General features: G+C 39.2%; 2 protein-coding genes across 5 annotated transcripts; one reads left to right on the top strand and one right to left on the bottom strand.

Annotated features, from left to right (window-relative positions):
* The first annotated feature begins 817 nt into the window (after nucleotides 1-817).
* On the top strand, nucleotides 818-7,891 carry zgc:154046 (uncharacterized protein LOC562075 homolog). The gene is made up of 14 exons (XM_034212603.1): nucleotides 818-844; nucleotides 2,398-2,667; nucleotides 2,752-2,870; nucleotides 4,080-4,133; nucleotides 4,243-4,408; nucleotides 4,527-4,701; nucleotides 5,271-5,449; nucleotides 5,542-5,642; nucleotides 5,731-5,850; nucleotides 5,953-6,075; nucleotides 6,169-6,304; nucleotides 6,956-7,018; nucleotides 7,114-7,251; nucleotides 7,357-7,891. Exons 1-14 carry the CDS (start codon nucleotides 818-820, stop codon nucleotides 7,570-7,572), a joined length of 1,887 nt encoding a protein of 628 aa, XP_034068494.1. The 3' UTR covers nucleotides 7,573-7,891.
* adamts13 (ADAM metallopeptidase with thrombospondin type 1 motif, 13) lies at nucleotides 7,888-25,324 on the bottom strand. 4 transcript variants are annotated; one of them, XM_034212599.1, is made up of 29 exons: nucleotides 25,111-25,324; nucleotides 24,786-24,852; nucleotides 24,469-24,602; nucleotides 17,988-18,071; nucleotides 17,620-17,744; nucleotides 17,371-17,517; nucleotides 16,414-16,548; nucleotides 15,538-15,688; nucleotides 15,350-15,454; nucleotides 15,111-15,262; nucleotides 14,970-15,033; nucleotides 14,677-14,803; nucleotides 14,439-14,587; nucleotides 14,200-14,320; nucleotides 13,957-14,037; nucleotides 13,688-13,869; nucleotides 13,362-13,518; nucleotides 12,744-12,873; nucleotides 12,467-12,646; nucleotides 11,854-12,052; nucleotides 11,682-11,784; nucleotides 11,468-11,597; nucleotides 11,144-11,320; nucleotides 10,730-10,934; nucleotides 9,820-10,096; nucleotides 9,594-9,737; nucleotides 9,323-9,502; nucleotides 8,291-8,466; nucleotides 7,888-8,199 (listed from the first exon to the last, which is right to left on the bottom strand). In XM_034212599.1, exons 1-29 carry the CDS (start codon nucleotides 25,222-25,224, stop codon nucleotides 8,038-8,040), a joined length of 4,158 nt encoding a protein of 1,385 aa, XP_034068490.1. In that variant the 5' UTR covers nucleotides 25,225-25,324; the 3' UTR covers nucleotides 7,888-8,037. The 4 variants fall into 4 exon arrangements, with proteins under 4 accessions (XP_034068490.1, XP_034068491.1, XP_034068493.1 ...); XM_034212600.1 differs by having other exon boundaries at nucleotides 11,682-11,781; XM_034212602.1 differs by having other exon boundaries at nucleotides 14,677-14,764.
* Nucleotides 25,325-26,163: the final 839 nt, after the last annotated feature.

Genomic DNA, 26,163 nt, shown 5'->3' with positions numbered 1-26,163 from the left:
ATATCATTTCGAACTACTTTTATTTTCTATTAATATTTCTCGTGCCTATTGATACAGTTTCCTTACCCAGTGTAACTTAATTGCACCTTTCATTTAAATATTTATTTTCTGGTGATTCGTTTGAGAAACTGGAGTCTGTATTTGGTTTGCATTTCCTGAAGAAATTAGTTCATGCTGCTTCTTTTGCAAGCATGTTGGCATGTTGGAAGAGCTCCATCATGTGGCTGGTTAAGATATGTACAGCCTCATGCACCAGATCAACAAAGCATTGCATATCATTCTGTAAATGTTTTATTTATATCTGGTCCTTATTTTATTAATACATTTAGCTAACATACGTTTAAAACACTAATGCATTGGTTCTAAATCTGAACTTCAAATCCTGCAAAAGTATACGACATTATAAGAGTGCACACCAGTGGTGTTATGAAAGATAGGCAGGCTATGGGGTTTTAAATGACCTTGTATTTTTTTCCCCATCAATATCATTTAACCAGTAATTTGGGATTTCATCTAACGTAATAATGTATCCATTATCCTACTATTTATTTAACTTAATAAAAAATGATGACGGAATGAGACAGTCATTGCTTAAAAAAAATGTGCAAAACATTTGAAAAACGACATGCACGCACAATAAACTCCACTAGGAAAAGCAGCACTTTAGTGGAGAGCTCGCAGTTGTCTGCTCGCAGGGTCTAGGGGGGCGGACAGCTGAGAATACACAGAGTGCTTGTCCTTGAGACATGCCTGCCCGAGGGTCTCTCATCTTTATTCCCGGGACAGCCTTATACCTTTAACAAGTCTGTTTGACAAGATGTTGGGTGTTTTTGTCAAGGCTGCGGTGAGTCTATTGTTATATTAGTCTTTATGTATTTTAGCTATGTAATAACAAACGCAGTAACGTTACGTTTCGCTTTACGGCAATAGAACGAGTGAAGGGGTGGGGCGCTGTTCAGAACTACAACACTGGGATATTAAGGTTAAAATGTAAATGTTTCTCGACTGTGGGCTGTCAGAATTGGTGGTACGCTACTTGTTATTTAAAATAGGGTTCACTTAATTTACGAGCCCCGCACTGTGAATGTAAACGTACATTAGCCTAGCTTAGCAGATAGCATAACATATAACATACTACGCATGCTGCAATAAAGGTCAACGAAATGGTCTATCAGTAGCTTAGTTAGCTGTATTACTGAGTCGTTCATGTATTATTAATCTCTCTTCATTATTTGTTTTGGCATGATTCACCTAATACACAACAAGTCTGTCTTCGACTTTCGGAGGTCATAGCCATTTATTTTGAAAGAGTCTACCGGAAGTTCAGTGCCTTTAGCATGCAAACATCAAAACCAGTTATCATACTTATGAATTAATTTGAATCTCCACTGTTATTTGATTTTCGTTGTAGGAATAAGAACATATTTCAGAAAAAAACATTTTGAAGATTTTTCATTTTCTGCTATTTTATACTTCAGCTTCCAGAGGCAAACATTGTAAAAACATTGACTAATAATTAGGTCACTATGCTGATTCGATTAATAGCATACATAAGTAATAGTTGATATGGTTTAATATAAACGTTATGATACCTTAAAAGCTACCTAGCAGAATATAAAGTATTTAAAAGTTGCTCTTTTACCAGCTCATTAACATGATGAACACATACATGCATCAATAACAATTATCCCATAATATAATACCTCTAGTGCAGAATGTAGCTACACTTTTTGTACTTAACAAAAACTTGTACTTATAACTAACACTTTTAAGTACAATTTATTACGGCTACTTAAATAAAAAATCAATGTACATGTATAAACCAAATGTACCTTCACCAACATTTATCTTCAAATCTTATCACAATTGTTTCACATAAAAACGAGAATACTAGTGATCACAGATATATTTCTTGTTTTCATGTGTGTTGGTTTTAGCTACCATTTCCAAGGTTCAACTGTATCAACCTTCTATTTATAAGTTGGAAAAGCACCAGTGGGTCAAAACAAATAGTTTGACTGCTTTGCTCAGTTGTTTTGGTTTCAAGTTTCACAGTTGAAATTATCGTACACTGAAAATGTTGTTCACAACATACTGTGCTTAATTGAACTAATTTCCACTGAGGATCTGATTGCATACAATTAATATGTGCCAAAAACTCAGCATCAGTTAGTTGTAGTCTAATTAATCTTCTGGTTCAACTATTGAGATTACCACTAAACACTTTGACTCTAATATCAAGGCAATGAGTCTGCATTATGGCCATGTGGTCACTAAATATATGACCAAAGAACAGTTGTGACCCTTTCCAAATGTTTTAGAGTTCCTAGTGTAATATTTTGCCTGTTATTCCTGTAGCAGATGAGAGTCAATGCTAATAAGGACTTTGTCTTTCAGTTGCGGCGTGGCATAGTGAAGCCATGTCGCCTGGTCAGACCCGTTATACAGATCCCAGAGAGGTCCATGATGCACCAGGAGGGTTTACCTAAGCTGCCTGTGCCGCCCTTGAAGCAGACATTGGAGAGATACCTTACTGCGCTGGAGCCCATTGTCAGCGAGGAGGAGCTGGAATACACACGGCAGCTGGTGAAGGAGTTCCTTGAGGGTGGTGTTGGGAGTAGGCTGCAGAAAAGCCTGGAGCGACGGGCAAGCAAGACCGACAACTGGGTAGATATCTGGTTGTATTTAGCTGAATATGTTGTGGTAATCCTGGTGAGGAAAGTCCTGATTTCTGACTCCTGCTCTATGTAGCTTTCAGAATGGTGGATGCAGTCGGCCTATCTCGATTGCCGGATGCCGTTGGCGGTTTACACCAGCCCTGGGGTTATCCTGCCCCGCATGCATTTCAGAGATCGACAAGGACAGATGAGGTGAGGATCCATTGTAAGACCACAATAACTTAATTATTTATCCAAATAAACAAAACCCTACAATCGCAAAAAGAAGTTCCAGTACATCTGATGTGTGCTGCCAATTTCTTGAGTTCCTATTATACGGTTATAAAAAACTCTTGCCTAAATATAAGCGCGTAAATATAGGTTTCCCAAAAAGTTGAAATGCAGTGTGAACAAGCTCACGTAGAACTAGAGATCCAAGCCATCCTTCACAAAAAAAGAAGCGCCAGTACTTCTAATGTGGGCATGTTATGATTGATTAACCTTTGTTTTGAAGTGGGTTTTATGAGGTTCTAATCAATAGTCATTGTGTAATAGACGGTGGTCGGCATGCCCACGGTTTGGAGAAACATGAAGGAGTATAGGAAAGGAAGCAAAGCGATATACTGCTTTGGTTTAGGCTAGATACAAAGCCCCTTCAGGCCACCTAAAGATAATCAACATCAGTTTAAGTGTTCACTATATTTAGACTATTCACACCGCTTTAACTTGCAGTAAGACTTTTCTGAATTTGAACTGATTTGTTATGTCCATCTAGTAATGACACCCAAGCCATCACACTCCACCAAGTCAAACAATCACACACAAAAAAACAAAACGGTCTAGGCAACGGTAGACCAGCAACTCCCACAGCAGAATATTACTTCGCTCCAGTGCAGTAACTATAGCCTTTTTCTCTAGACTAGGGGCATGCTATATTTATCATTGACAGTAGGCAACACACTGACTATGGACAAGTACCTCATACAACCCTGCATCAAAACATTCAAACTATCCCTTTAATTGTCTTTTATAAGCACAATCATAACGTTTTACATTGTGTTGAAGGACAGTGTAAACAAGCTTCTATAAAACTGGAGTTTAAAGCTGACCTTTGCGTAGGCTTCCCTCCAAAGGCTGGCTATTTAAAGCCGTTTGGCTCATCATAGCATTGCACAGCTGTTTTTGACTACTGTGACCCGTGGGATATGCAGTGAACACAGTGGCCACATAGAGAAATATTCCAGTGAAGGCTGCAGTATTAAGTGTGTCGGGTACAGTAGGCTTACAATCTGTCAGTGAGTGACACCAGGAGGTCATATTGAATGTCATCTTTCAGAGCTGACTACTGGTGATTGAAAACTCAGGGTCATAATATGTTTGTCCATGATGATGTCTTACCACTGATACTGTCTTCTTTTTCAGGTTTGCTGCAAAACTGATCGCAGGAGTTTTGGACTTTAAAAAAATGATTGACACGTGAGTTTGTCATAAATTAATACATATATCCTAACAGAAAGCTCATTATCATTACTTCTCAGTTGGTTTACAAATCTTCAAATATATAACGCTGTTTGCTGTGTCACAGTGATACCCTGCCTATAGAGTACCTGAGTGGGAAGCCGCTGTGCATGGACCAGTATTACAAGATCCTGTCCTCCTGCCGTATCCCGGGCCCAAAGAGAGATACTGTTGTAAATTACCACAGCGGGAATACACCTATCACTCACATCACTGTGGTCCACAACTTCCAGGTACTCTAGATGGCACTGCTGTTACTCTTGTTTCAGCTATACACCTCAACAGAAATACAATTGATAAAGAAATACTGGACCTGTGGCTGTATTAAATACATTTGGCCTTTCCCCTCAGTTCTTTGTCTTAGATGTATACCACAGCGATGGCACTCCGCTGACAGTAGATCAGATCTACATGCAGCTGGAGAAGATCTGGAACTCCTCTCTGCAGACTAACAAGGAGCCTATTGGCATCCTCACATCACAGCATCGAAACACCTGGGGAAAAGCCTATAACAATCTGATAAAGGGTGAGCAATGCAGATACAACAACTTTAAGAAAGGTTTTTTTACATTAGCTTTTTATTAGCAACCCCCCACTTTAAATGTTCTTTTAGTCTTTATTATTTACCTACCTTTATATTTTAGTATTTATTTTATAGGTCTTAATCTTTTTATTTGTATTTCTGTTGTACCTATATGTTCACTTTGTTGTATTGGGTTTTATATTGTTGCATCGACTCAGTTTTACTCAGTCTTGTGTCTTATCTGTCAGAGACAAACCTTTATTTGTTTTATTTTTTTATTATCATACATGTTACCTCCTTGTGTCTATCTGATAACATGTTATATTTTGCTGCATGTACCTTTTAAATTTCTTAACAAATAATCTGAGGGGAATTTCTTGTTGTTTGTTTTTAACTTGTGATGTGTCATTTTGTAAAGCACTTTGAGCTGCATGAGTTGTATGAAAAGTGCTGTATAAATAAAGCTTTATTATTATTATTTAGAATAAATCTTACCCAATAATCTAAATGACTCTGAGAGAAGATCTGGTATGGAGAAATGCAATCTAAAAGGCTGTTTTATTTATTTTCAGATAAGACAAATAAGGAGTCAGTCCGTGCCATCCAGAAAGGTATCTTCACAGTTTGCCTTGATGCCCCGATGCCACGCGTGTCAGACGAGCTGTATCCGAGCCGTGTGGCTGCACAGATGCTGCATGGAGGAGGCGCTCGCTGGAACAGTGGCAACCGCTGGTTTGACAAGACCTTACAGGTGAGTTTTAGACAAGTGACTTTATACTGCAATTGATCAAAAATAGTGTGGTAATGTTTGGGAATTTGAAAATGCTTGTCAATATTTCTCAGTTCATTGTCGGTGAGGACGGCACATGTGGACTGATGTACGAACATGCTCCTGCTGAGGGTCCACCCGTCGTGTTTCTCATCGATTTCGTTGTGAAATTAATGTATGTGTCTTTTAATTCTTAGATTATAGTGTTTTTCCTATTTTCAAATAAGCTCAAATGCACTAAATGCTTCATATTTTCTCCACAGGCAACGAGCTGAAATTGTTCGCACTCCCATGGTTCCCCTGCCCATGCCTCAGAAACTGCGTTTTAACATTACGCCTGAGGTCAAAAGAGACATTGAGAGTGCCAAACAAAACATGAACATGTATGTAAAGTGCAATTGTGATTATTATTATTATTATACTGATTTCGCTCAATTGTATTATCAGACCTTTTATCTGACTCACTCTTGTCTTTGTTTCTTCAGAATGGTGCATGACTTAGACGTGAGGACCCTTATGTTTTCTCATTTTGGGAAAAGTGTGCCAAAGAAACATAAGCTGAGTCCAGATGCCTTTGTGCAAATGGCTCTTCAACTTGCCTACTTCAGGTAAGAAATCTATTTTCCTATTACAAAATGATGCTGGACATGGAAATTGAGAGTATCAATTAATACAGCCTGTGTATTGTTTTTAAATTCCAGGATGTATAATATTTGCTGCTCTACACATGAGAGTGCATCATTGCGAATGTTCAAATACGGGCGCACAGATGTTGTCCGTGCTACTACTACAGACTCGTTTAAATTTGTTGAGGCAATGCAAGACCCAACTAAACAGGTACTGTTAAACCACTAGTCTCACAATTAATGTACAATATAACAACACAGTCTCACGGCATTTCGTGTTATAGTCACAAAATTAATCTATTGATTCGTGTTCACCAACACGATTTTCGCAAACAGAATGATTTAAAAAGCAATGTAAATAATAACAAATTTGAAGGAAAAAGAGATTAAAAAAAATACAGATTTCAGTATTCTGACACAGAACGATTTTAGAAGCAATGTATTTCTATTGGTAGTATGTTTCGTGCCTGCACCAAATAATAACAAATTAGAAGGAAAAAAAGATGACAAAAAATACAGATTTCAGTATTCTGAGGCTCTGAGCCATTTATTTTCCTCGCGGACGGCAATAAAACTCCGACATTATACAATTTAAAATAAAAGGGTTAGGCTTAGGGTAAGATATTGAGTAAAAAAATGTTTTTATGAACCACACAGCTTCTGGTATTCCACGACCGGACAAAAAGACGTGCTGCAGGCACGAAACATACTACCAATAGAAATACATTGCTTTTCAAATGGTGTTGGTGAACACGAATCAATAGATTAAATACATTTTGTGACTATAACATGAAATGCCGTGAGACTGGGTTGAATATTAGGCATGTAAGCTGTCCTTCTGAACAGTAAATATTGTCAACAGAACACAGAGAGGCTGGCGCTGCTGCAGGAGGCCGCTAAGACGCATAAGAACAACACGTACGATGTAAGAGCTGGAGGTTATCAACATTAAATCTTTTTCTTTTTTTTTAAACGCCATCTGATTTATCAGTCGTACACATTTAACTTTTTCTTTCTTAGGCAGTTCATGGACAAGCCATAGACAGGCATCTCCTGGGGCTGAAGATGCTGAGTATTGGAGAGCTGACCTCCATGCCTGAGATATTCATGGATACCTCTTTTGCTGTGGCTGAGCATTTTCATCTCTCCACCAGCCAGGTATATTTGCATCTAAGAAAATCAACAGTTTACTATCCCTGAGCGAATGATTACTTGTTGTCGTATTTGTTTGCTCGCCCTCATCTCTCCCGTCTCCATGTCCAGGTTGGCTCCAAGACAGACTGTGTGATGTGCTTCGGTCCAATGGTGCCAGATGGCTATGGAGTGTGTTACAATCCCATGGATGAGCACATCAACATCGCCATCACGGCCTTCAACAGCTGTGACGAGACGAATGCTGCCAAGTTTGCCCGGGCTGTGGAGGATGCTCTGTTGGACATGAGAGCTCTCCTGGAAGACACAGCTACAGCCGAGCAGTGATCCCACAGCGGAGCCTGGCGAGGTGTTTGTGTCCCGCCGGGCTGAACAGGAGCTGGAACTGAACGCTGGCAGAGGGCCACGCTTACGTAGACACAGAATGTACTGGGTGTGCTGGGATGAGGGGAAATCTGTAACCAAAGGGTCGTGGGAAGTGCAATTTGCGACTGCTTTTGTAATGAGCAGTTCTTTATGGTGGAGATTAGATATTTGAATATAGGTTATATATTAACATAATTTGCTGATTGGATTTTGTGATATTTCTTTCGCTTGTGCCATCTTCATGATACTGTCCTTGTTTGACTAAAAGAACTTGAGTGCTTTGGTTTGTTTTTTATTTATTTTGGGTCACACAACAGAAGTACAGCGCATAAGTAATTTGCTGTTACAAAAACGTGTTTATTGTAAATAAAGAATTCTAAAGAAATGTTATAAAGGAATTTCAAACCTGCTCAAAATTATTCATATTTAATGTCTGAGACGCATAAAGGAATATTCAGCTCTGAAACTCCCTTTGGCATTCAGGTAGTCTCCATGAAATTCAATCTCAGCCATGTTTCCAGAGGAGTGCCACTGAAACAGCTGTTGGCCTTTAAACACATTGGTCTTTAAGACATTCATGTCCCGGATCTGAACAAGAAACAAAGAGGAAATAGTGGAGTCAATATTACATTATAACATAATATTAACATATACCATTGAAACCATGTGTTGTCCGCACCATGATGTATGTAGATTGGGAGTTGGTGGAGTTAAACATTAACCCTATGTGAAGCGCTTGGATTTTGATCTTTACTGAGGGAGGGGCATTGATGAGGACTCTGCAGGTGTGGTTAGTGTTTGCCGTTGTTGGATTCTCAAAGACGCCAGTTGGGGAAAACAGCTGAATGTCACAATCTGTGGGGCAGAGACAAAGTACACTTCATCTTAACAAAACATCATGAACGCCTGAACAGCCAAATGCATTTCAAAGGGATGGCCAGGCAATTACAGTACATAGTTCCCGATGGTCCTTGTGAATATGAAGGGGAAACAATGAAGGCCTTGAAACGTTTTATATATTTTGTGCAAGAAAATCAATTGTAGTTCTCTGATATTTTTTCACTTACTGTTTAACCTGCCACCTGCCTTCAGTAAGTGGGAAGATCACGTACAGTATAAGTGAATAAAGTAGATTCCGTTTAAACAAAGGCACACAAGAGAAAAAGTTGACATTTACCAACTTCTCAGCTATGCCTGGGAAATGTAAATGACAAGTCTCACAAAAGACATTTACAAAAACTTGCTTGTTAAAAATCTGCGGTACATCCCTATGGCCCAATGCAAAGCCTGCAGCAAATTAATAAAAGTCCACACTATGACCTTGACTTATGTCTGAAACTTTCCCATGTAGGGTCTTTACATTTGAGGGGGGATTACATTTTATTTTGGGAATCCTGCAATAATTGTGGGGACTGCATCAGGCGCTACTTCAGCTTAAAGTTTGTCACCTCCAAATGAATAGGGGAGGGGACTATAGTTAGTACAATACAATTGAACACAACAACATTGACTGCTGTAGCTGAATCAACACCACTCTGAAAATGACAACATTATGTGTCAATAGGCTCAAACATGGGGTCACTTAACTTTTACCTCTAATAATAACTTTTAATTATTTCACAAAGCATCAGCCAATCTTTTAAAATAGGGTAAATGTCAGCCTGTTGGATTGAAGACAAAAATTAACTGCATGTGCTGACCACACTCTTACCCTGATGATGGCTCTTCTTGTTGTTTTTCTGTGATTTATAGGTGAACACAACCCCGTTCCCAGGGGTGAGCAGATTCTGACGCACCAGCAGGACGTTGGTTCTGGTGGTGAGTTCACTGCCTGCTACCTGCTCGCACTTCCTCACCAATGCCAGTCGGTCAAAAAATGCAACAAACTCATCTGTAGAAAGATGCATGGAGTGATAAATGTTTGTTTGGATGCATTAGCTACGGCATATGAAATATCTTTTTACATCTTTGATAAAACATACTTTTGCTGCAGTTCAAGGAGCTAGATTCCATTTTAATATAGATGACCTCATCTAGGGGTCGACCAATGGATACCGTGCAGCGTCCTGTCATGTCTTTCAAATCCACAATGCCAGATTCTTCCAGGAGAAGCTGTCCACATGCCCCTGGTAAAGAGCAGACACTGTAATGATAATCCATCAGCTGCCTTCAGCTCTTAATGAGAATGGGTAGTTTTTGTGTACTAACTGGGTTTAGGTGTTGGGATGGTCGCTGCAGTGGCCTGTAGGATTGTGATTGCCACTGTTGGACTCGGAGAAGGATGGTCCAGTTGTTGCTGTGGTGTGATTGCAGTTATGACATCTGAGGTTGGTGTTGCGTCTCCGCAGCCGCCCATGTAGCAGCCCTGTATGGTGATGGGTTTGGGCATGTGCATACAGAACTGAGGGCTGAGGGGCTCCGGATGAGAGGGGCCCATGCAGGACACGGCTCTGGACTGGATCCCGTACCCACATGGTACCGAGCACTGGATGGACAAGGTATACCACAATAAACAGGATTCATATTAAAGAAGAAAATAAAGTGGTATAACATGCGGATTCCAATAGGATTCCAGGAACAAACAATGTTTTAAAGGACCATTAAAAAGGCAATTTCACTGTGTTTTCAAGCCAGGCCATAAATAGTTTTGTATAATTAACATATTTTTCTGAAAATGTGATAGAATTACATTTTTGTATGTATTTTCTTCTACATTTCCAGAGACAGGCAGCAATTCGTTTTCAGTAAATTCCATAACAAATGGAGATCATTTGATGTTACACTTGATGTGTTGTGTTCTTGGCACGGTCCTTTAAATGTGAATCTGACTCTATATGGAAGACACTAATAAGGCAAACAAATCGAATGATATAAAGTGTAATACCTTTTCTAGTCATTTCTCTTTGTTCTTATTTTAAGTGTATACTGATTTAAAACTTGAAACAGTTGCAAATCCTTACATTTGAGAAGCTGGAATCATGGTTTCAATTATTAAGAGATCATCAATAGTTGCCCAGTCATCTTCTGGCAGTCAATTTCCCAATTAATCAGATAATCGTTTCATTTTGACTGTTATCTAATATTCATATTCAATCCATGTGTCTCCTGTGAAATGTACCTGGCTCCAAGGTTTCACCTCCCATCTGAAGGTGCAGACCCTCACCAGGCAGGGCACTGTGGTGGCCGGTTTGATGGCTGCATGGCAGCTCACCTCCGGCACCATACTCTCCCTGCCATGGACAAACTGCACACAGGACACAGTCCTCTGAGCTACACCCAAATCGCAGGACGCAGAGCAGGGTGATGCACTGAACACCCTCCACCTGGAAGAATGACAGTGTTGTTTAAGTAATCTTCCATGAGCAAAGATGTATCTCAGTCATGTGTGTGTGTGTGTGTGTGTGTGTGTGTGTGTGTGTGTGTGTGTGTGTGTGTGTGTGTGTGTGTGTGTGTGTGTGTGTGTGTGTGTGTGTGTGTGTGTGTGTGTGTGTGTGTGTGTTTGTGTGTGTGTGTGTTTGTGTCTGTGCTTCACCTGGCTGGGCAGCTGTGGTTGTTACATGAAACTACTGCTGTGGGTTTGGGGAAGTCACTGCACTCTGAATCCTCCACCACCTCCTCCTCCCCATCTCTTTCTCCTGCACAGTACAGCACCCTGTTGGCCACCCCTCCTCCACACGTTACACTGCAGACTCCTTGCTTAGAGTGCCACCTGGTGGTTTTGAAAATGGTTGCTGCTGTCATTTTCAAGCCCTTAATTTAAACATAGCTTCTTTCTCTTGATCTTTACATAGAAGACTACCGAAATGAAATGTACTGCATTTTACTAGACATCTACAAGTCAAGAATGGTTTCTCACATGCGGGGACAGGGAGATGTGTTGCAGGTCTCATACTGAGGAGGAGGTTTTGTAGTAGGATCACAGTGGACGTCCATTACCCCCAGTCTGGTCTGGTGGTCCACACAGGAGAACCACACCTGCAGGGTTCCTACATAAGCATCAGTCCTGGGTTGACCTTCTTTGATTAGGACTTTCTGTTTCTGAGTGATGGTAAGCAATCATTTTCACTTACCATTCCCACAGGTCTTTGAGCACTGGCTGATAACAGGACTCCAGACATAGACCGGAGCCTGTCTGGAGCGTGACAGCACACCAGACTTCAGTATGGGCGTCTGCTGGTCAAGGAAAACAATGTTTACAAATGCTTCAGATTTTCTTATTAGAGGGAGATTTATTTACTTTACCTCTCCCTTTGATTCCCACCCAATGGGACAGACATCTACCACACAGGGCACAGTGTCAGGTGGTCTGATCCGCAGAGAACAAAAGCTTTGATCCACTTCCACTTCCTGACCATGTTCTGGCCGGACACATGACACAACACGCTCCGTTTCTCCTGGCCCGCACACAACTGAACACTCCCCTGGTTCTGACACACGCCATCTGTAAACACATGTTAGGGGATTTTACTTTCTCTCTTTTCAACACCTGAAAGCCTTCATTTTCCTAATGCTAGTTATATGGAGAAACTCAAATATCATTATATTTTGGACCAAAAACATTTGATATTATGAGGGCATTTTAGGGTTGACTATTGGTGCTTTTTCAAAAATATTTTCACAATAACATCATCAATTATAAATATCAGTACGTTGATATAGTGCTGGTAAATGCAAATAATAGGTCAGCTAGATCAGGCTAGAGTGTTCAGGAAATAGTGTAGCAAGCAACATTTAAAGCAAGAGAAATACACATACATGATGAAGTCGATATTCAGTCAGGATAACCATTAAATATCAACCAAAGGAAGTTATTTGACCCATGTACCTAATGCTCATCAGTAAAGTGTAGATTTACCTGGCAGGACAGTGTTGCAGGTTACATTTTTCTACAGCATTTGGAGCTGTTTTAGGAGGGCATTCAGCATCTTGGACCTCTACCACATTGGTTCCATGTTCCTGAACACATCTTACAGGATGCACTCTCTCTCCTCCACCACAGGAGGCACTACAAGGCCCAAACAACCCTGCATCCCACCTGTACAACAGTAAATTATTCATGTTTAACCATGTGTGCTGAGCTGAATGTGGAAAGCGAAAGAAAAAAATCACACAGTGCTGAGTTTGAACCTAACCTGGGGGGACAGGGTGAGAGCTGACAGCTTGTCTGGATGGGTACGGGTGGTGGAGGCGTTTCACAATCATGTTTCTCCAAATGTTTGTTGGTTTCTTCATGTACGCAGACATATTCATGCTTCTGTACACCTGTGAAAAAATAATCTATTAAATGAAACATGATTTCCCTGACTATTCAGGCAATGTTGTTACATTTCAGAAGATTACAAGTCTTAAATGCAATATTCAAAACATTTATATTAATGGTTTTTACGAGGATTTGAGGAGATTCACATAAGAACATCATGTACAGACAAGGCTATATATGAAATTATTTTTGTAGCTACTATCTGTAATAATCCAGTTTATCAGTTCGGGAGACATTTGGTGGTATTCGCAACTGAAAAGATGAGTTTAATGATTAAATGAATTTGGCATATTCAACAGTGCAGTGTCCTTATAATAAGCAGATACTGTAACAATAAGACAAAAGCTTGTCTGAAAAGGTCATTTTGTTTGTACATTAACATACAAATACCTCATCAGCCTGTGAGTTCATTATGGAATCTACTAGCAGATATTTTGTGCTGTTTTCTCTTTGTGCTTTTCTATATGACTCATAATAAACAGCCTCTCACCAGAGCCGCAGGAGACAGAGCACGGCGCTGTGAAGACCGCCCATTTGCCTTTAGGGTGGATCTCTATCAAGTCACTGTTTCTGTTAGGTAAATAGAACTGGTAGCTGATGTTCGGATTTGTTTTCTCTCCGTATTCTTTTCCATATTTGCGATACACCTTTAAAGACAACATTATAATATTGAGTATATAATAACAACTCTTGAGTGTTTTTTCTAACAGTGTGTCTATGTAAAAGATACATTTCTCAGCTTTTAAATTCTGAAGAATGTTTACCTCTTATCTAAAATAACATCATTTATGAAGATTCATGTTTTACTCTCCTCACCTGTATGTTTATCTCTTCTGTCAGCGGCCCTGGAAGCAGCAGCTCCTCCATCTCGGGCAAAAGGTCGGGGGTCAGGTGGAGGCGGTACTCTAGATGGTGGTCTTCCAGTGGGGAGGGGTGGGTCATACTCAGGGCCATGCTGCTTGTCCCGGACACAATGTACCGATCCCCAACCCTTACAGCTGCAGACACAAATGCCAAAAACAAATTCAGGTTTTAGTTCCTGTTAAGCTTTTGGTAGAAATCTCTTACAAATGTAAGCTGCTCACCCATATGAGTGAACAGAGGTGATCTGTTGACAATATGAACCTGTGTGGCATTCACCGGCAGAGAGAGGAAGGTGGTGTACTCTGAAACACAAACCACTGAATTATAACTCACAATACTCATGAAAAAGGGCTGCAACTATATTAGTAAAAACATGTTTGCGATGACTCAATTATTTCATCTAAAAATTTCCATAAGATGTGGTCAATTGATTTTCTGCCATGTGTTGAATTGTTGTTTGCTACCTCTAGCCTGACCACCAGTGTAGGAGTCAGAGATCAAAGTGCAGGATGATCCGCCTCCACCGCACACCCCACACACATCCATCACTTTCCCAGAATGCAGCACACCATCACAGCCAAACAGCTAATCAGAGACATACACATTTAAAACAGTGTGAGAATGACTGTCAAAAGTAAAGCGTGAAGAAATAAGACTGCATCTGCTTCTTCATTTACTTGTTAATTTGTTTGTTATTCTTTACCTGGCATTTCCCTCTGAGACATGTAGCTCTGGAGCCATATTGAGGCGGGCTGTCTGACTCACAGCGAGTCCCATCCACAAACTGAGAGCCCCGGCTCACTAGGAAATGTTCTCCTTTTGATTGGCACATATATCTGCACTGCTCCTCCCCTGGATAAGTGTTTCCACAATAGAAAAACATGTTATAGATAAAGTTTTTTTCCTTTCACTTATGGAAAAAACCCCCGTCTTAGGCACACCTTGTCCAAATCCTATAGCAGGGATCCAGGTGTAGAAAGAGGCAGTGTTTGGTAGCAGGTAGAGGGGGTGGAGGTCTGTTTGGGAACACTGCTCTGCCATGAAATCAAGCTGCATTTGCTCACATGGCTGTGTAGCAAGAAAAAATGAAACATGAATATTTTTTATCTTAGTCACACCACTAAGTCTGTCTTGTTATGTGAGCACAGGATAAACAGCTAACAAATATGGTCTGAGTAAATAGTATTGCCCTCCTGTACTGTATGGGGGCCCAATGTAAACAGTAAGAACTTACCTGCTGGTGACAAAGTCCAGCCTCAATATCCGGTCCCTCACAATCATCCCCTCCAAAAGCCGGTCTAAAACATTAAAGTAAAGTTTAGTCACGGGATCTTCAGCACTGACAATGACATATTTTTGCATAACAATCTGTTACCTTGGGTTATTGCATTTCCGTGTGCGGTGAGAGACTCCCCCGCCACATGTCCGGGAGCAGGGGGAGAACTCAGACCAGTTGGACCAGGAGCCATGCACCACCACAGAGGAGCTGAGCTCATTAGCGGACACACAACGCCCCTTCAGACACCACTGGAAGAGAGAAACAAACAACATTGTAAATAATCATCAGTGATTAAGAGAATGATCACACCAAAATGACTCAGTGACGAAGGAGACCTGATTAGGTGCACACTCTGTCCCGTCCAGCAGAGGGACCAGGAGACGTTTGCAGGAGCTGTCGTCATCAGGGTGAAGGTGACAGGACAGGACACGACACGCTGGCTGAAGGAAAGGGTGACCAGTAATGCAGACATGACTGGATTTGTGGTAATAATGATGTTAGGCTGATATAACAGGTGACTTACCAGGTCAGGATTAGTGAAAGAACAGGCTCTTGCAGTGCTACCAAAAGCTATACGGCACTGGTCATCAACTCCATAATACAGGCCAGGCTTCCAGTCTTGTAGAGAGCCTCCCAGTGAAGGCAGGTCCTTCACACATTCAGCTTTTCCTTCACTGGAAACATGAATACAATCTCATTGTCAGGTCCAGAGTAGAGCTAATAGCTATCTAAACTACTCACAGTATATCACCAGTTGTGGACAGTACAGGTTCTCAAGTTCTGCTTTGAGTACACATTTGGGGTACTTTAAATGCAGACAGGAAACTATTGGACTTTTAACTCCACTACATTTATTTTCTAACTTAATTCATTTTCAAGATTTATATTCCGATTAATAAAACTAAATATAATCGTAAAAAAAAGTTCAATGTATTAGAATAGTTTGGGAAAAATGCAATTGATCTTTTGAAGAAATGTCCAAGCTAACTATTTATTACTTTTACTTGAGTCAGATTTTGAATGCTGACTCAAATGGTGCATTGAATGACAATCTTATGTATTTTACTTATATTAGAAACTTCACACATAAAGAATGAACCAGGTATGAATGAGATAATAGAATAAAGTACATAAAACGCAGTGGTATTACTATTTTTATTAAAGTAAAATATCTGAGTACCTTTTCCACCCCTGTATAGTACACTGAGAGTTCCTTTACTAAAGATCTAAAAAGCTTTTAAAGGATTTCAAAGCCAAATATTACTTTGACCTTTCTCAAATTGTAAGAAGGGATTTATTTTAACACAACCTGAGGTGAACACATTAAGATATGACCTAACGTTGAAATGCCCTTTCAACAGTCCTTTAATGCATAGCTGCTCTGAGCAGGTTGGCCCACCTGAAGAATGTGAGCAGCTGCTCTCTGCTGCAGGGCGACCAGGTCAGATCCACACTGTTGTAGCCCCCGTCAGAGGCCATCATGAACCCACTCCTGCTGCAGGTGTTTCCTACTCCGTCATGGTTTATTCCAAAACTAGGTAAAAGTAAATTAAATGTGTCAAATATACTTTATTGTGTAGCTGTTAAAATGGTTAAGCGATATCAATTGAAGTTGTTAAAAGTCTGTGAGGATATTTAAAGTTCTCATCCCCTTTTGCAGTGAATGCACCTCAGCTTGAGAATCTCAGCTTAAGACACTTCACCTGAACTTGCTCCTGTGGGTATTGTCCACAGTGACCATTGCATGTATAAAAAATGTGTAATGTGTATTTGTAAAGCGCTTTGAGCATCTGGAAAAGCGCTATAATAAATGTAAGGAATTATTATTATTATTATTAATTAAAAACTATTGCATTTTTACTGTTCAGAACTCAAAGTGATTCACTCTATTCTTTTAACAAGGCTAAATGTATTCACACAATTTAATTAAATCCCTTTTCCTGGGTCTATACTATCCTAATATTTCATTAAAACTTTCCTAAAAAAAGGCAAGAAAGTTAGTATTGATTATAATGAAATTAGAAATGCGCTTGAGGAAAAATCTCCATTTAAATACAGAGAAATGATTCCTTCATTATCAATGGACACTTTTTTCTCCATTTATGTTTAATTATAAGCTTGCCTGTGACAGTCAAGGCAGCAATTTATTTAAAATAATAATGTAATTAAAGGTATATCAACTAAACACTGTCCTTGCCTTTCCTATAATAGGTACACAATTTATAGTTCTTTCCAGGAAACTTCTAGAAAGGAATTACAAATTACAAATCTGTAAAAGAAAGTGTTACCTTATCCTCAAACATATATTATATATAATGCAGATTTACTGTTGATCATGTGTGTAACTTTGCTTTACCTGTGGCCAATCTCATGAGTGATGGTGATCCCCAGGTCAAAGCCCGTGTCCTCTGTGATCACACAGCTCCATTCACTGGAGCAAGCCCCCCCCAGCTGTGCTACACCCCTGACCTGCTTGTTCCCATCAGGCAACACCAGGTCGTACCTGTTTGGGTGGGAGGGATTCAAATAAAACATGGATTGTTCATTCATTCAAAAAGGTAAAAAAAGCATCAATATACAATACAACCAGCTTCATTTACCACACCTTGTAATGTATAACAGAAGATCAGCGTGAAGTGGGTCTGTATCATTTGAGGGGTTTATCCTTCTGCCCCAGTCACAAACACTTCTGAGAGATGAGGTAATGTTGGGAGACATTTGGATCTCTGGCTAGAAGCACAAAAAGAACAACAATAATAAGGTAGGGATGGTAAAACATGGAGCAACTGGGTGTGGGGTTATTGTATTGCAAACATCCAAAGGCACTGTGGATAACTGCAATAGCTTAGTTACCATCAATTAATAAATTAAAAAAGGGTTAGGACTAGATTACTGCAACGTACTAGGCTACTTCTAAAATATGGTAATTGATGAACTTGACTCTACACTGAACTTAGAGGGAGCTGCTTTTACCTCTGGCTCTGACAGGATGATCATGCGGACCAGGTGCACCCTCATGTTGGCACCCAGGGCCATGTCTCTCAACAGCTCTGAGGCCTGGGGGGAAATGGGAATAAAAGTCAGAGGAACATATATCAGGAGGATGTTCAGAGTGTAATGCGATTGCAGTGCACTCTATAATATGTCTTATCTGGTTATGAAAACACTTACCAATAGCCTACACTTCTTGTGTTGCCTTTTACTTAACTTCATTAGCTATGCATTGCCCTTAATTTCAGTCCTATAGCTGTAAATAGTGAGGTGGAGTATTACATTTACTCTTGTTGTATTTTTGTGTTGTGACTATTAAAATGTGTTAATTATAATTTCAAGATGATAAGATAAATTCCCTTTTAGTATTTTGCACCTATTTAACTAAATGTACCGATATTCATTTCATTCATTTTAAATCAAAATCCAAGCATCTTTTCTTCCTGTAAAACAAATTGGACGTGCGTTTAGTTTACATAAGCTTGAAGTTACACATTTCTGTTTCTATTCTTCTGTAGCTCCATATACATTTTTAGAAGCTCAGTCAAATATGTAGTAGGCCTATAGATATATAATAGATCATATCTATCTATGATTTAAATCACTCTTGTAACTTTACATTGGTCAAATATTCAAGATTATTCAATTTTACAGGTGTTACAGGCTAAATAACCTATATTAATGTTGATACTCTAACTTTTGATCACTGGAACTGTTAGCATTTTTTCCCAAGGAGCCCTATTGTATCTAGGCCTATACTTCACTCAGTGGCGGTTCTAGAACATTTTACATGGGGTGGCAAAGGGGGGGCAAGAGGTCATGCCAGGGTGGCATGGGAGGGCGGACAGTACGTGGTATTTTACACTGTATATAACCTATTTATTGTTAATTCATGCCCTAACACAAGTGTTCTTAATGCACAAGAGAAACAAGGTGTTTAGACAAACAATCGGGTGCCCTTTGAATCCCCCAAGCTTACCTCAACCATTTTAAATGAAAGGAAACTACAAAATGTATTTGAAAGCAATTAATTAATGGAACAGGTTGTTTTGCATTACAACAAATGTGTTGTCTTAGTATTAGACAGACATATTTGCATGTGCTCACTAAGCATTATTACATATTAATTTAATATTAAACAAATCAAAATGGCCAATTATTCCAAAATGTTGCTGCTAATATAATCATATGCTTGTCAATTTTAACTGATCAAAAATAAATTCTGAAAAAATACTTGAATTATCTATGAAATTGCAATATTGACACACGTCCCTCAGTTTGTTTCAACCCTGTCACGCCATACCATTTACTCTCCTATTAAAAATAATGGATCAGTCCATGTGTGATCTGCATTGAGGGAATTACATCACAAAAGTGTCAGTTTCTTCTCTTACCTATATTTCAGTTTTTGTATTTTCAGATTAAGATTGACATGCTCAACATTTCAACTCTGTTATATGAATTAATAATAGTAAATAATTGTTTATTACAAAATAAACAATAGTTTTGCAAAATATTACAATTTTGTAATGTCCTTGATTTCCATGTGGTGCCATATCTTAGCTAAACAAGGTATCATGGCTACTTTTTGTCAAAAACGTCAACCCTGTTAAATTTTTTCAAGTAAATTCCTAGTAATTATTTATATTTTGTGCCTGAGGTGGGAAAATGTAAGTAGTCCACTACCAAATGTTATGACATTTTTCGAAGATATAAAGATCCAAAAGGCACCCGATTCAAAGAATACTCTAATTCTGCATACTGTAAGTACTTAGTTATAATTAAGTACACAAATGACATGACCCATCTCTTCAGAGAGCTAAAGGTGACCTGTGCAGCAACACATTTCAATCAATAATTGTCAATACTAAGAACTGCTAGATTGTGCTGCTGTAATGGAATATGTAAGGAGAATAAGAACATACCATGTGGTCCAGCTGGAGTTTCATCTGCCTCCTGATCCCTGCCTCTGGCCCTCTTTCTGATACTTCATCTTTATTCCTCACATATATTTATTCTTCTTCACTAATGTCTTCATCTCCTCCTCTTCCTCCTGCTCTGACCCTCCTGGTCTCTTCAGTGAACTCTCTTTTCCTTTTCCTCTTTCTGTTCGTCCTGATCTCTTCTCAGATATGTCTTTTTGTTGTTGTTGAATCACTCCTATATTCTGGCCTGCAAGAGTCTACTTGTGAAAAGCACTGGTACAAATGCTTGTATAACTTTACACGTTAGGGCCATGTAGCCTAGCTAATAAGTCAACCCAGTCTCACGGCATTTCGTGTTCACCAACACGATTTTTAATCTATTGATTCGTGTTCCCCAACACGATTTGCAACTTTTTTTGGTGTTGCACAGCACGATTTTTTTTCGTGTTGCACAGCACGATTTTAAAAGCAATGTATTTCTATTGCCTGCAGCACGTCTTTTTCTCCGGTCGGGTCGAGGAAGACCTGAAGCTGTGTGGTTCATAAAAACATGTTCTTACTCAATATCAAGCCACAATTATTGCTTTTATTTTAAATCGTATAATTTCGGACTTTTGTTGCCGTCTGTGAGGAAAATAAATGGGGCTCAGAGCCTCAGAATACTGAAATCTGTATTTTTTTAAACATTTGTTTCCTTCTAATTTGTTATTCTTTTCAAAATAACACACTGTTATTTACTCACCAATAACACACAATTATCCTTGCTTTTATTTATTGGTTTAATTCCATAATCTCGGGCTTTTTTGGCGTCCGTCAGGGACTGAATTTAAAAATAAAATATCCGGAAACAGACGTAGGCCTATAAGGGACATTTCGAACGTCATTGCGATTGTCAAACTTTCTGAGTTTAGGATGGCCGAAGACACTACACTACCCATAATCCCCAGCTATCGTTTAGGACTACAGTCCCCGTAAGGTTACGCAGAGCGTCAAACAGCTGTGTGAAATGGAACGAAACCACGCCAGACTATCCAAAACTGGAATCGAACGCCCCCCCCCCCCCCCCCAGAACTACACATGCTGGCTATTGTGTTTCGCCAAATGTGCTATGGGACGTCTCTACTGAACGTTTTCGTTTTTCCCACAATTAGAAGTTGCCAGTATTAAACACATTGGCGTTATCAAATGTAAAACTATTATATATTATTTATTATAATTAATAAATGGGTGAAAATCGCTATATATACCCACATGACAGCTCATTGTTACTTTGTAATTCTACTCCACTACAATTCAGAGGTTAACCTGGTATTTTTACTCCACTGCATTTATTTGAGTTACTTTGCAGATTCTGATTAATGATGTGAAATATAAACAACCCTTAAATCAGACTTTAGTTACACCTGAATAAAATTCAGGTAAGGTGATTGTCAAGTGCCAACAATCAGGAGAGATATTTGATAGTTGGTGCTTGAGAAGACTAAACATGTATCTGCAATTGACATGAATGGAAACGAGTAATAGAGTATATTCATTACTCGTTATTCTCTACTAATAGTTAATTAAAGACTGTATATTATGGCTATTTTGCACATCCCTTTCAAGATTTTCAAAGGTTTATTGACATATCATATACACAACTACGGTGTAGTTATGCAATGAATGAAACACTTGGGTCACAGGTTCCTCAACAGTGCATTACAAGACATCTATAAATATGTGTGAACCTCCACCATTAAACTGTCATATTCTGCACATTTCTTATTCTATCTACATACATAAGAGTATAATTCATATGTATAATATCAGTTAAAATAAGTGCTTCAACATAGTTAACATTGCAGGAAAGCAATATATTAGACGTTAAGTACTTTGTCAGGCTTAATATTTATCTGTAGATAGATACCCCCAACGTTTTTTTTCTTATTTAAAAGAAGACCTTAATCTGTTATTTAATGTTTAAATAAAGGTTAATTCGTTTTTCTGTTTTGCACCTCCTCCTATTAATATCTTTGTACATGCTGCACTAAACTGTTTTATTGTAGAGATCACTTTATAGTATCTTCTTGATTTTTTATATTCTATATTTCTATATTTATACTTTCCCCCTACGAAAGTATGTACTCTTAATATTTTTTTAATCAAACACAATAATTCAATAACGTGCTTTAACCACTAGATGCACACAAGGTACACAAATGTTTTCCGGATTTCATATCATATAAACACCAAATCCCAGCATGCATTGCGGCTAAAACATCCAATAAGCGAGTTTAAAACCATAGCTGAGGATCTTGGGTAATGCCTATGTCCGGTTATTTTTATTTTGAAATTCAGTCCTTGACGGAGGCCAAAAAAGCCTGAGATTATGGAATTAAACCAATAAATAAAATCAAGGATAATTGTGTATTATTGGTGAGTAAATAACAGTGTGTTATTTTGAAAAGAATAACAAATTAGAAGGAAAAAAATATTTTAAAAATACAGATTTCAGTATTCTGAGGCTCTGAGCCCCATTTATTTTCCTCACAGACGGCAACAAAAGTCCGAAATTATACGATTTAAAATAAAAGCAATAATTGTGGCTTGATATTGAGTAAGAACATGTTTTTATGAACCACACAGCTTCAGGTCTTCCTCGACCCGACCGGAGAAAAAGACGTGCTGCAAGCAGTAGAAATACATTGCTTTTAAAATTGTGCTGTGCAACACGAAAATAAATCGTGCTGTGCAACACGAAAATAAATCGTGCTGTGCAACACGAAAAAAAGGGGCAAATCGTGTTGGGGAACACGAATCAATAGATTAAAAATCGTGTTGGTGAACACGAAATGCCGTGAGACTGGGTTGAATAAGTAGCATATCATCAGAAAGTATTTATCAAAAGCACACAGGCAGCTGTGTTTGGATACAGTTTTTACGGTAAAGGATGTATCCTGGTTTCATTGATCTGGCCTCATTGCTGTGATGTGTAGTTTACGTGGATTTAATAGTAGGCTACCGCATAGTTTAGCAAAGTTGCAACGCTGTCTGCGTAGTATTTTGTAACGTAACGCCCCAAACAGCGCCCATCTGTTAAACGCTATCGATTCAAACGGCAGTGTTTTATTAATATTTAGTTTCAAGCTCTCGTCCTTAGTAAAAACAAAACTAGTGGAAAGGGAAATGCTCCCAGGGGAAGCTGACCCATCGGCGCTGGGACAGCTCGCTCCCTCTCTGCAGCTCTGTGAGCCGCGGTCTGTGTGAACGCCGCTCCGCAGTTTAATGCAGGGCCGTAGCTGCGTTTTTAACGGGCCTAAAATGATATTTAAAATTATTCACTTTTAACTAATGTAATGCTTGTTTCGTTGCTTGAGAAGCTTGTGGAAATAGTGTAGGTTTGTTTTAGTACAGTTTTAGGGAAACAAAAGTTAGGGGGGCAGCTGGGGGGGCAAGACTCTACAGGGGGGGGGGGGCAGCTGCCCCCCCTTGCCCCCCCCCCTAGATCCGCCCCTGACTTCACTACAATGCATGTCGCATTTTTGAGTAAAACAGAGATTAATAAGTCATGATAAACTGTTATGAGAATGGAATAAACGAAAGCATTAATTGTTGCTATGTTGTAGCTAGGCATATCAAATAAAAGTTTGCATTTACCTTAACTAATCACCTAGCACAGGGTTATATGTGGATCAAACACACCCACCTTATGCATGTGACCAACAGGTGCATGCTGGGCCTAGCTGACATGCTAAATGCTAAAATGAGCGTCTTCCCGTGGACTGCTGTGTTTACTCAGAAACGTTAAACTTCATTGAAATATATAATGACTTTCTGTTGTTTGACTGGCTGGTTACAATATGGATTAAGATTGAAGAAGCAGAGTGAGCAGTTTGTGGAGAACTTCCCCGAACAGATTAGCAAAATGCAACTCATACAGGTGGGTAGCCTACAGCAAACACTGATGAAGAACTCTCCAGAGGACAATTTCAGCTTTGCTAGTCAATGTAGCGAGTGTTTGCTACTTTGACAAAACTGTACTAATTTTTGCTTTATTGTGTGGGTAGTGGCTGTGACCGCCGTGGTAGTTTTGTTGTTAATACATCTCTGCTTTCAGTTTGGGTAATTTGTTCCTCTTCTCTAATAAGAATTGACATCTTACTTAATGTATGCAGCTTTATAATGCTTGTTGCACCCGTTCCCAGTGTTGTCCCACCTTTTATTTTTGTCAAATTGATATTAAGTTGTATGCACAGGCCAGAAAGTCCCATCTAAGGACAATTAATTTGGACATGAGAGCTCTGAGGTGTAATGTGCGTAAATTGGCATTTATTTGTATCCTAAATGGGTGTTTTAATTAAATAGGTCTATCAGCATACATTAATTTTCTTAACCTCCCCCTTTCTCTTTCAAAATGTAAGTCAAGTACATTTACTTGCTCTTGAGTAGAATTCTCTGCATTTCGATCCCTGGTTTCATTACATTTTTCCATACATGTGATTTAAGGCACACAACTAGCAATCTACAGAACATAATCAGGTTATTGAGTTTTGACTTACAATGTTGAGGTTGGTGAGGATGTACCGTTCAGTATCCTGCTTGTGGACCTGCTGGACATCAGGCCCTACAACCACCAGCAGTTCCAGATGTGTGATGTCAGGCATCAGAGTCGACCGAGGCAGCCGCCCACTCACTGTGAATAGGAGAAAACAAAGTATGGACATACAGCAGTACTCTGCTTGTGTACCTGCAGTTAACCAAGTACTGTAAGATGGTGTTACTGTATCACCTTCAATTACACCATGACAGAAAGAAGATAGTTCTCATTGCAAGCAGTCTTCAAACTGTTGTACTTTTCAGCCACACAAAGACATACCTGAGGTATCAGGAGAAGAACCAGGAGAGGAAACTATGTCTCTTTGTTTAGAGGAGTGATGAGAAAGCTTAAAGAGGACACAAACAATTTTTTTTAGATCCCTTTACAAACGGCCACTTTAAATCAGTGTAACCAAACTTAGATGTGTGGCCCACATACTGAATGAGAACACACAACTATTTTAGAGCTTTTGTTTTCTTAGTGTCTGCCATGTAAATCCAGTAAAACATAGTAATGACTCTCTGCTGGTTGGGGCTTTTCACAGGGTGATAAACTGTTTAAAGTTGAAGAGTTCAATGTACTTTGCAGTAGCAGGATCACTCACCGCAGTGCTCCTGTTCACCCTCAGTTTTCCACCTACCTCTTCCAATGGCGAAGTCATTAGAGCGGCAAAGCCAGGCCACAGTAACAGCAGACAGAGCAAAGTTGTAAAAAACATGTTTCCCCTCTTCCTGTGTGACGACCTGCTCTGCTTTAACACCAGGACAATATGCGATCCTGCTCTTCAGCAGGACAGAGCCCGGCCAAGAGGATAAGAGTAACGTCTGTTTATGTAAACAGTGGGGACAAAGTTGATGAGTGGCGCACGTCATATGCAAGTTTATTTTGTCAACGTTGGGATCAATAGGATAGCTCTCATTGTTTTTTCTACTACTAATTTGTGAATTTTTTTTGTCTTTCGTCACTGAGCAATGAAAACTGTTAGATTCCATTTTAGACTTTTTGTTTTTGAAACATTTTGATCGTGAGAAAGAATTGGGCATGGCAGCTGCATACTTTTCTAAGTCCAACTTTAGATCAAACCAGTATTTATATTTCCGCCTTTGACATCTGCAATCACTACTGATTTTAACCCGATTATTATAAGTAAAATGTTTTGTGATGTTTCCTTTTTTAGCCATTAGAGGGCAGACATAATCCTCTGGTTGAGCTGAAAGACACTGGGAGGGAAAGGAAGTTCACACACACTCTTCAACAGTGTAACATAATAACATCCCTTATATCCATGGCAGACATAAAACCATATCTAATTCTTAACTGCCTATTTGGATGGTGGAAGATTTACAGAGGAAACAACAAAATGGAAACAGTAAAGCTGAGATTGAATAGCTTTAGCCTTTCGGTCACGGCTGTTTTTGGGACCATGGGACCTTTTTTGCAAAATGTTACTATTAGTAGTGGTTTTATTTTTATTATTTGTTGGCTGTCATGTCAATGATAATGCTTTCTTTGCTTTAGATGAAAGAAAAAAATCAGGTTGAACAGGCTCCTACGGATTTGTCCTACTTTAAACTCAGCTTGTTTAAAACATGCTCCTCCTACTATAATAATTATACACATGTCCAGAAATGACCCAACTGTATTTTCACCTTTTCAG

The sequence above is a fragment of the Gymnodraco acuticeps genome, unplaced genomic scaffold (genome assembly GCF_902827175.1).
Source record: "Gymnodraco acuticeps unplaced genomic scaffold, fGymAcu1.1, whole genome shotgun sequence".
Taxonomy (NCBI): Eukaryota; Metazoa; Chordata; class Actinopteri; order Perciformes; family Bathydraconidae; genus Gymnodraco; species Gymnodraco acuticeps.
This window is presented reverse-complemented; position numbering and strand designations above follow the sequence as displayed.

Excerpts from the sequence above, each read along its gene's own strand:
- zgc:154046 (XM_034212603.1), top strand. The coding sequence starts at position 818 with ATGTTGGGTGTTTTTGTCAAGGCTGCG. Across the intron at positions 845-2,397 it reads GTGTTTTTGTCAAGGCTGCG|TTGCGGCGTGGCATAGTGAA; the intron begins GTGAGTCTATTG and ends TTTGTCTTTCAG. Across the intron at positions 2,871-4,079 it reads GATCGACAAGGACAGATGAG|GTTTGCTGCAAAACTGATCG; the intron begins GTGAGGATCCAT and ends CTTCTTTTTCAG.
- adamts13 (XM_034212599.1), bottom strand. The coding sequence starts at position 25,224 with ATGTTTTTTACAACTTTGCTCTGTCTGCTGTTACTGTGGCCTGGCTTT. Across the intron at positions 16,549-17,370 it reads ACTCATGAGATTGGCCACAG|TTTTGGAATAAACCATGACG; the intron begins GTAAAGCAAAGT and ends ACTTTTACCTAG. Across the intron at positions 10,097-10,729 it reads AGGTGAAACCTTGGAGCCAG|TGCTCGGTACCATGTGGGTA; the intron begins GTACATTTCACA and ends TTGTCCATCCAG.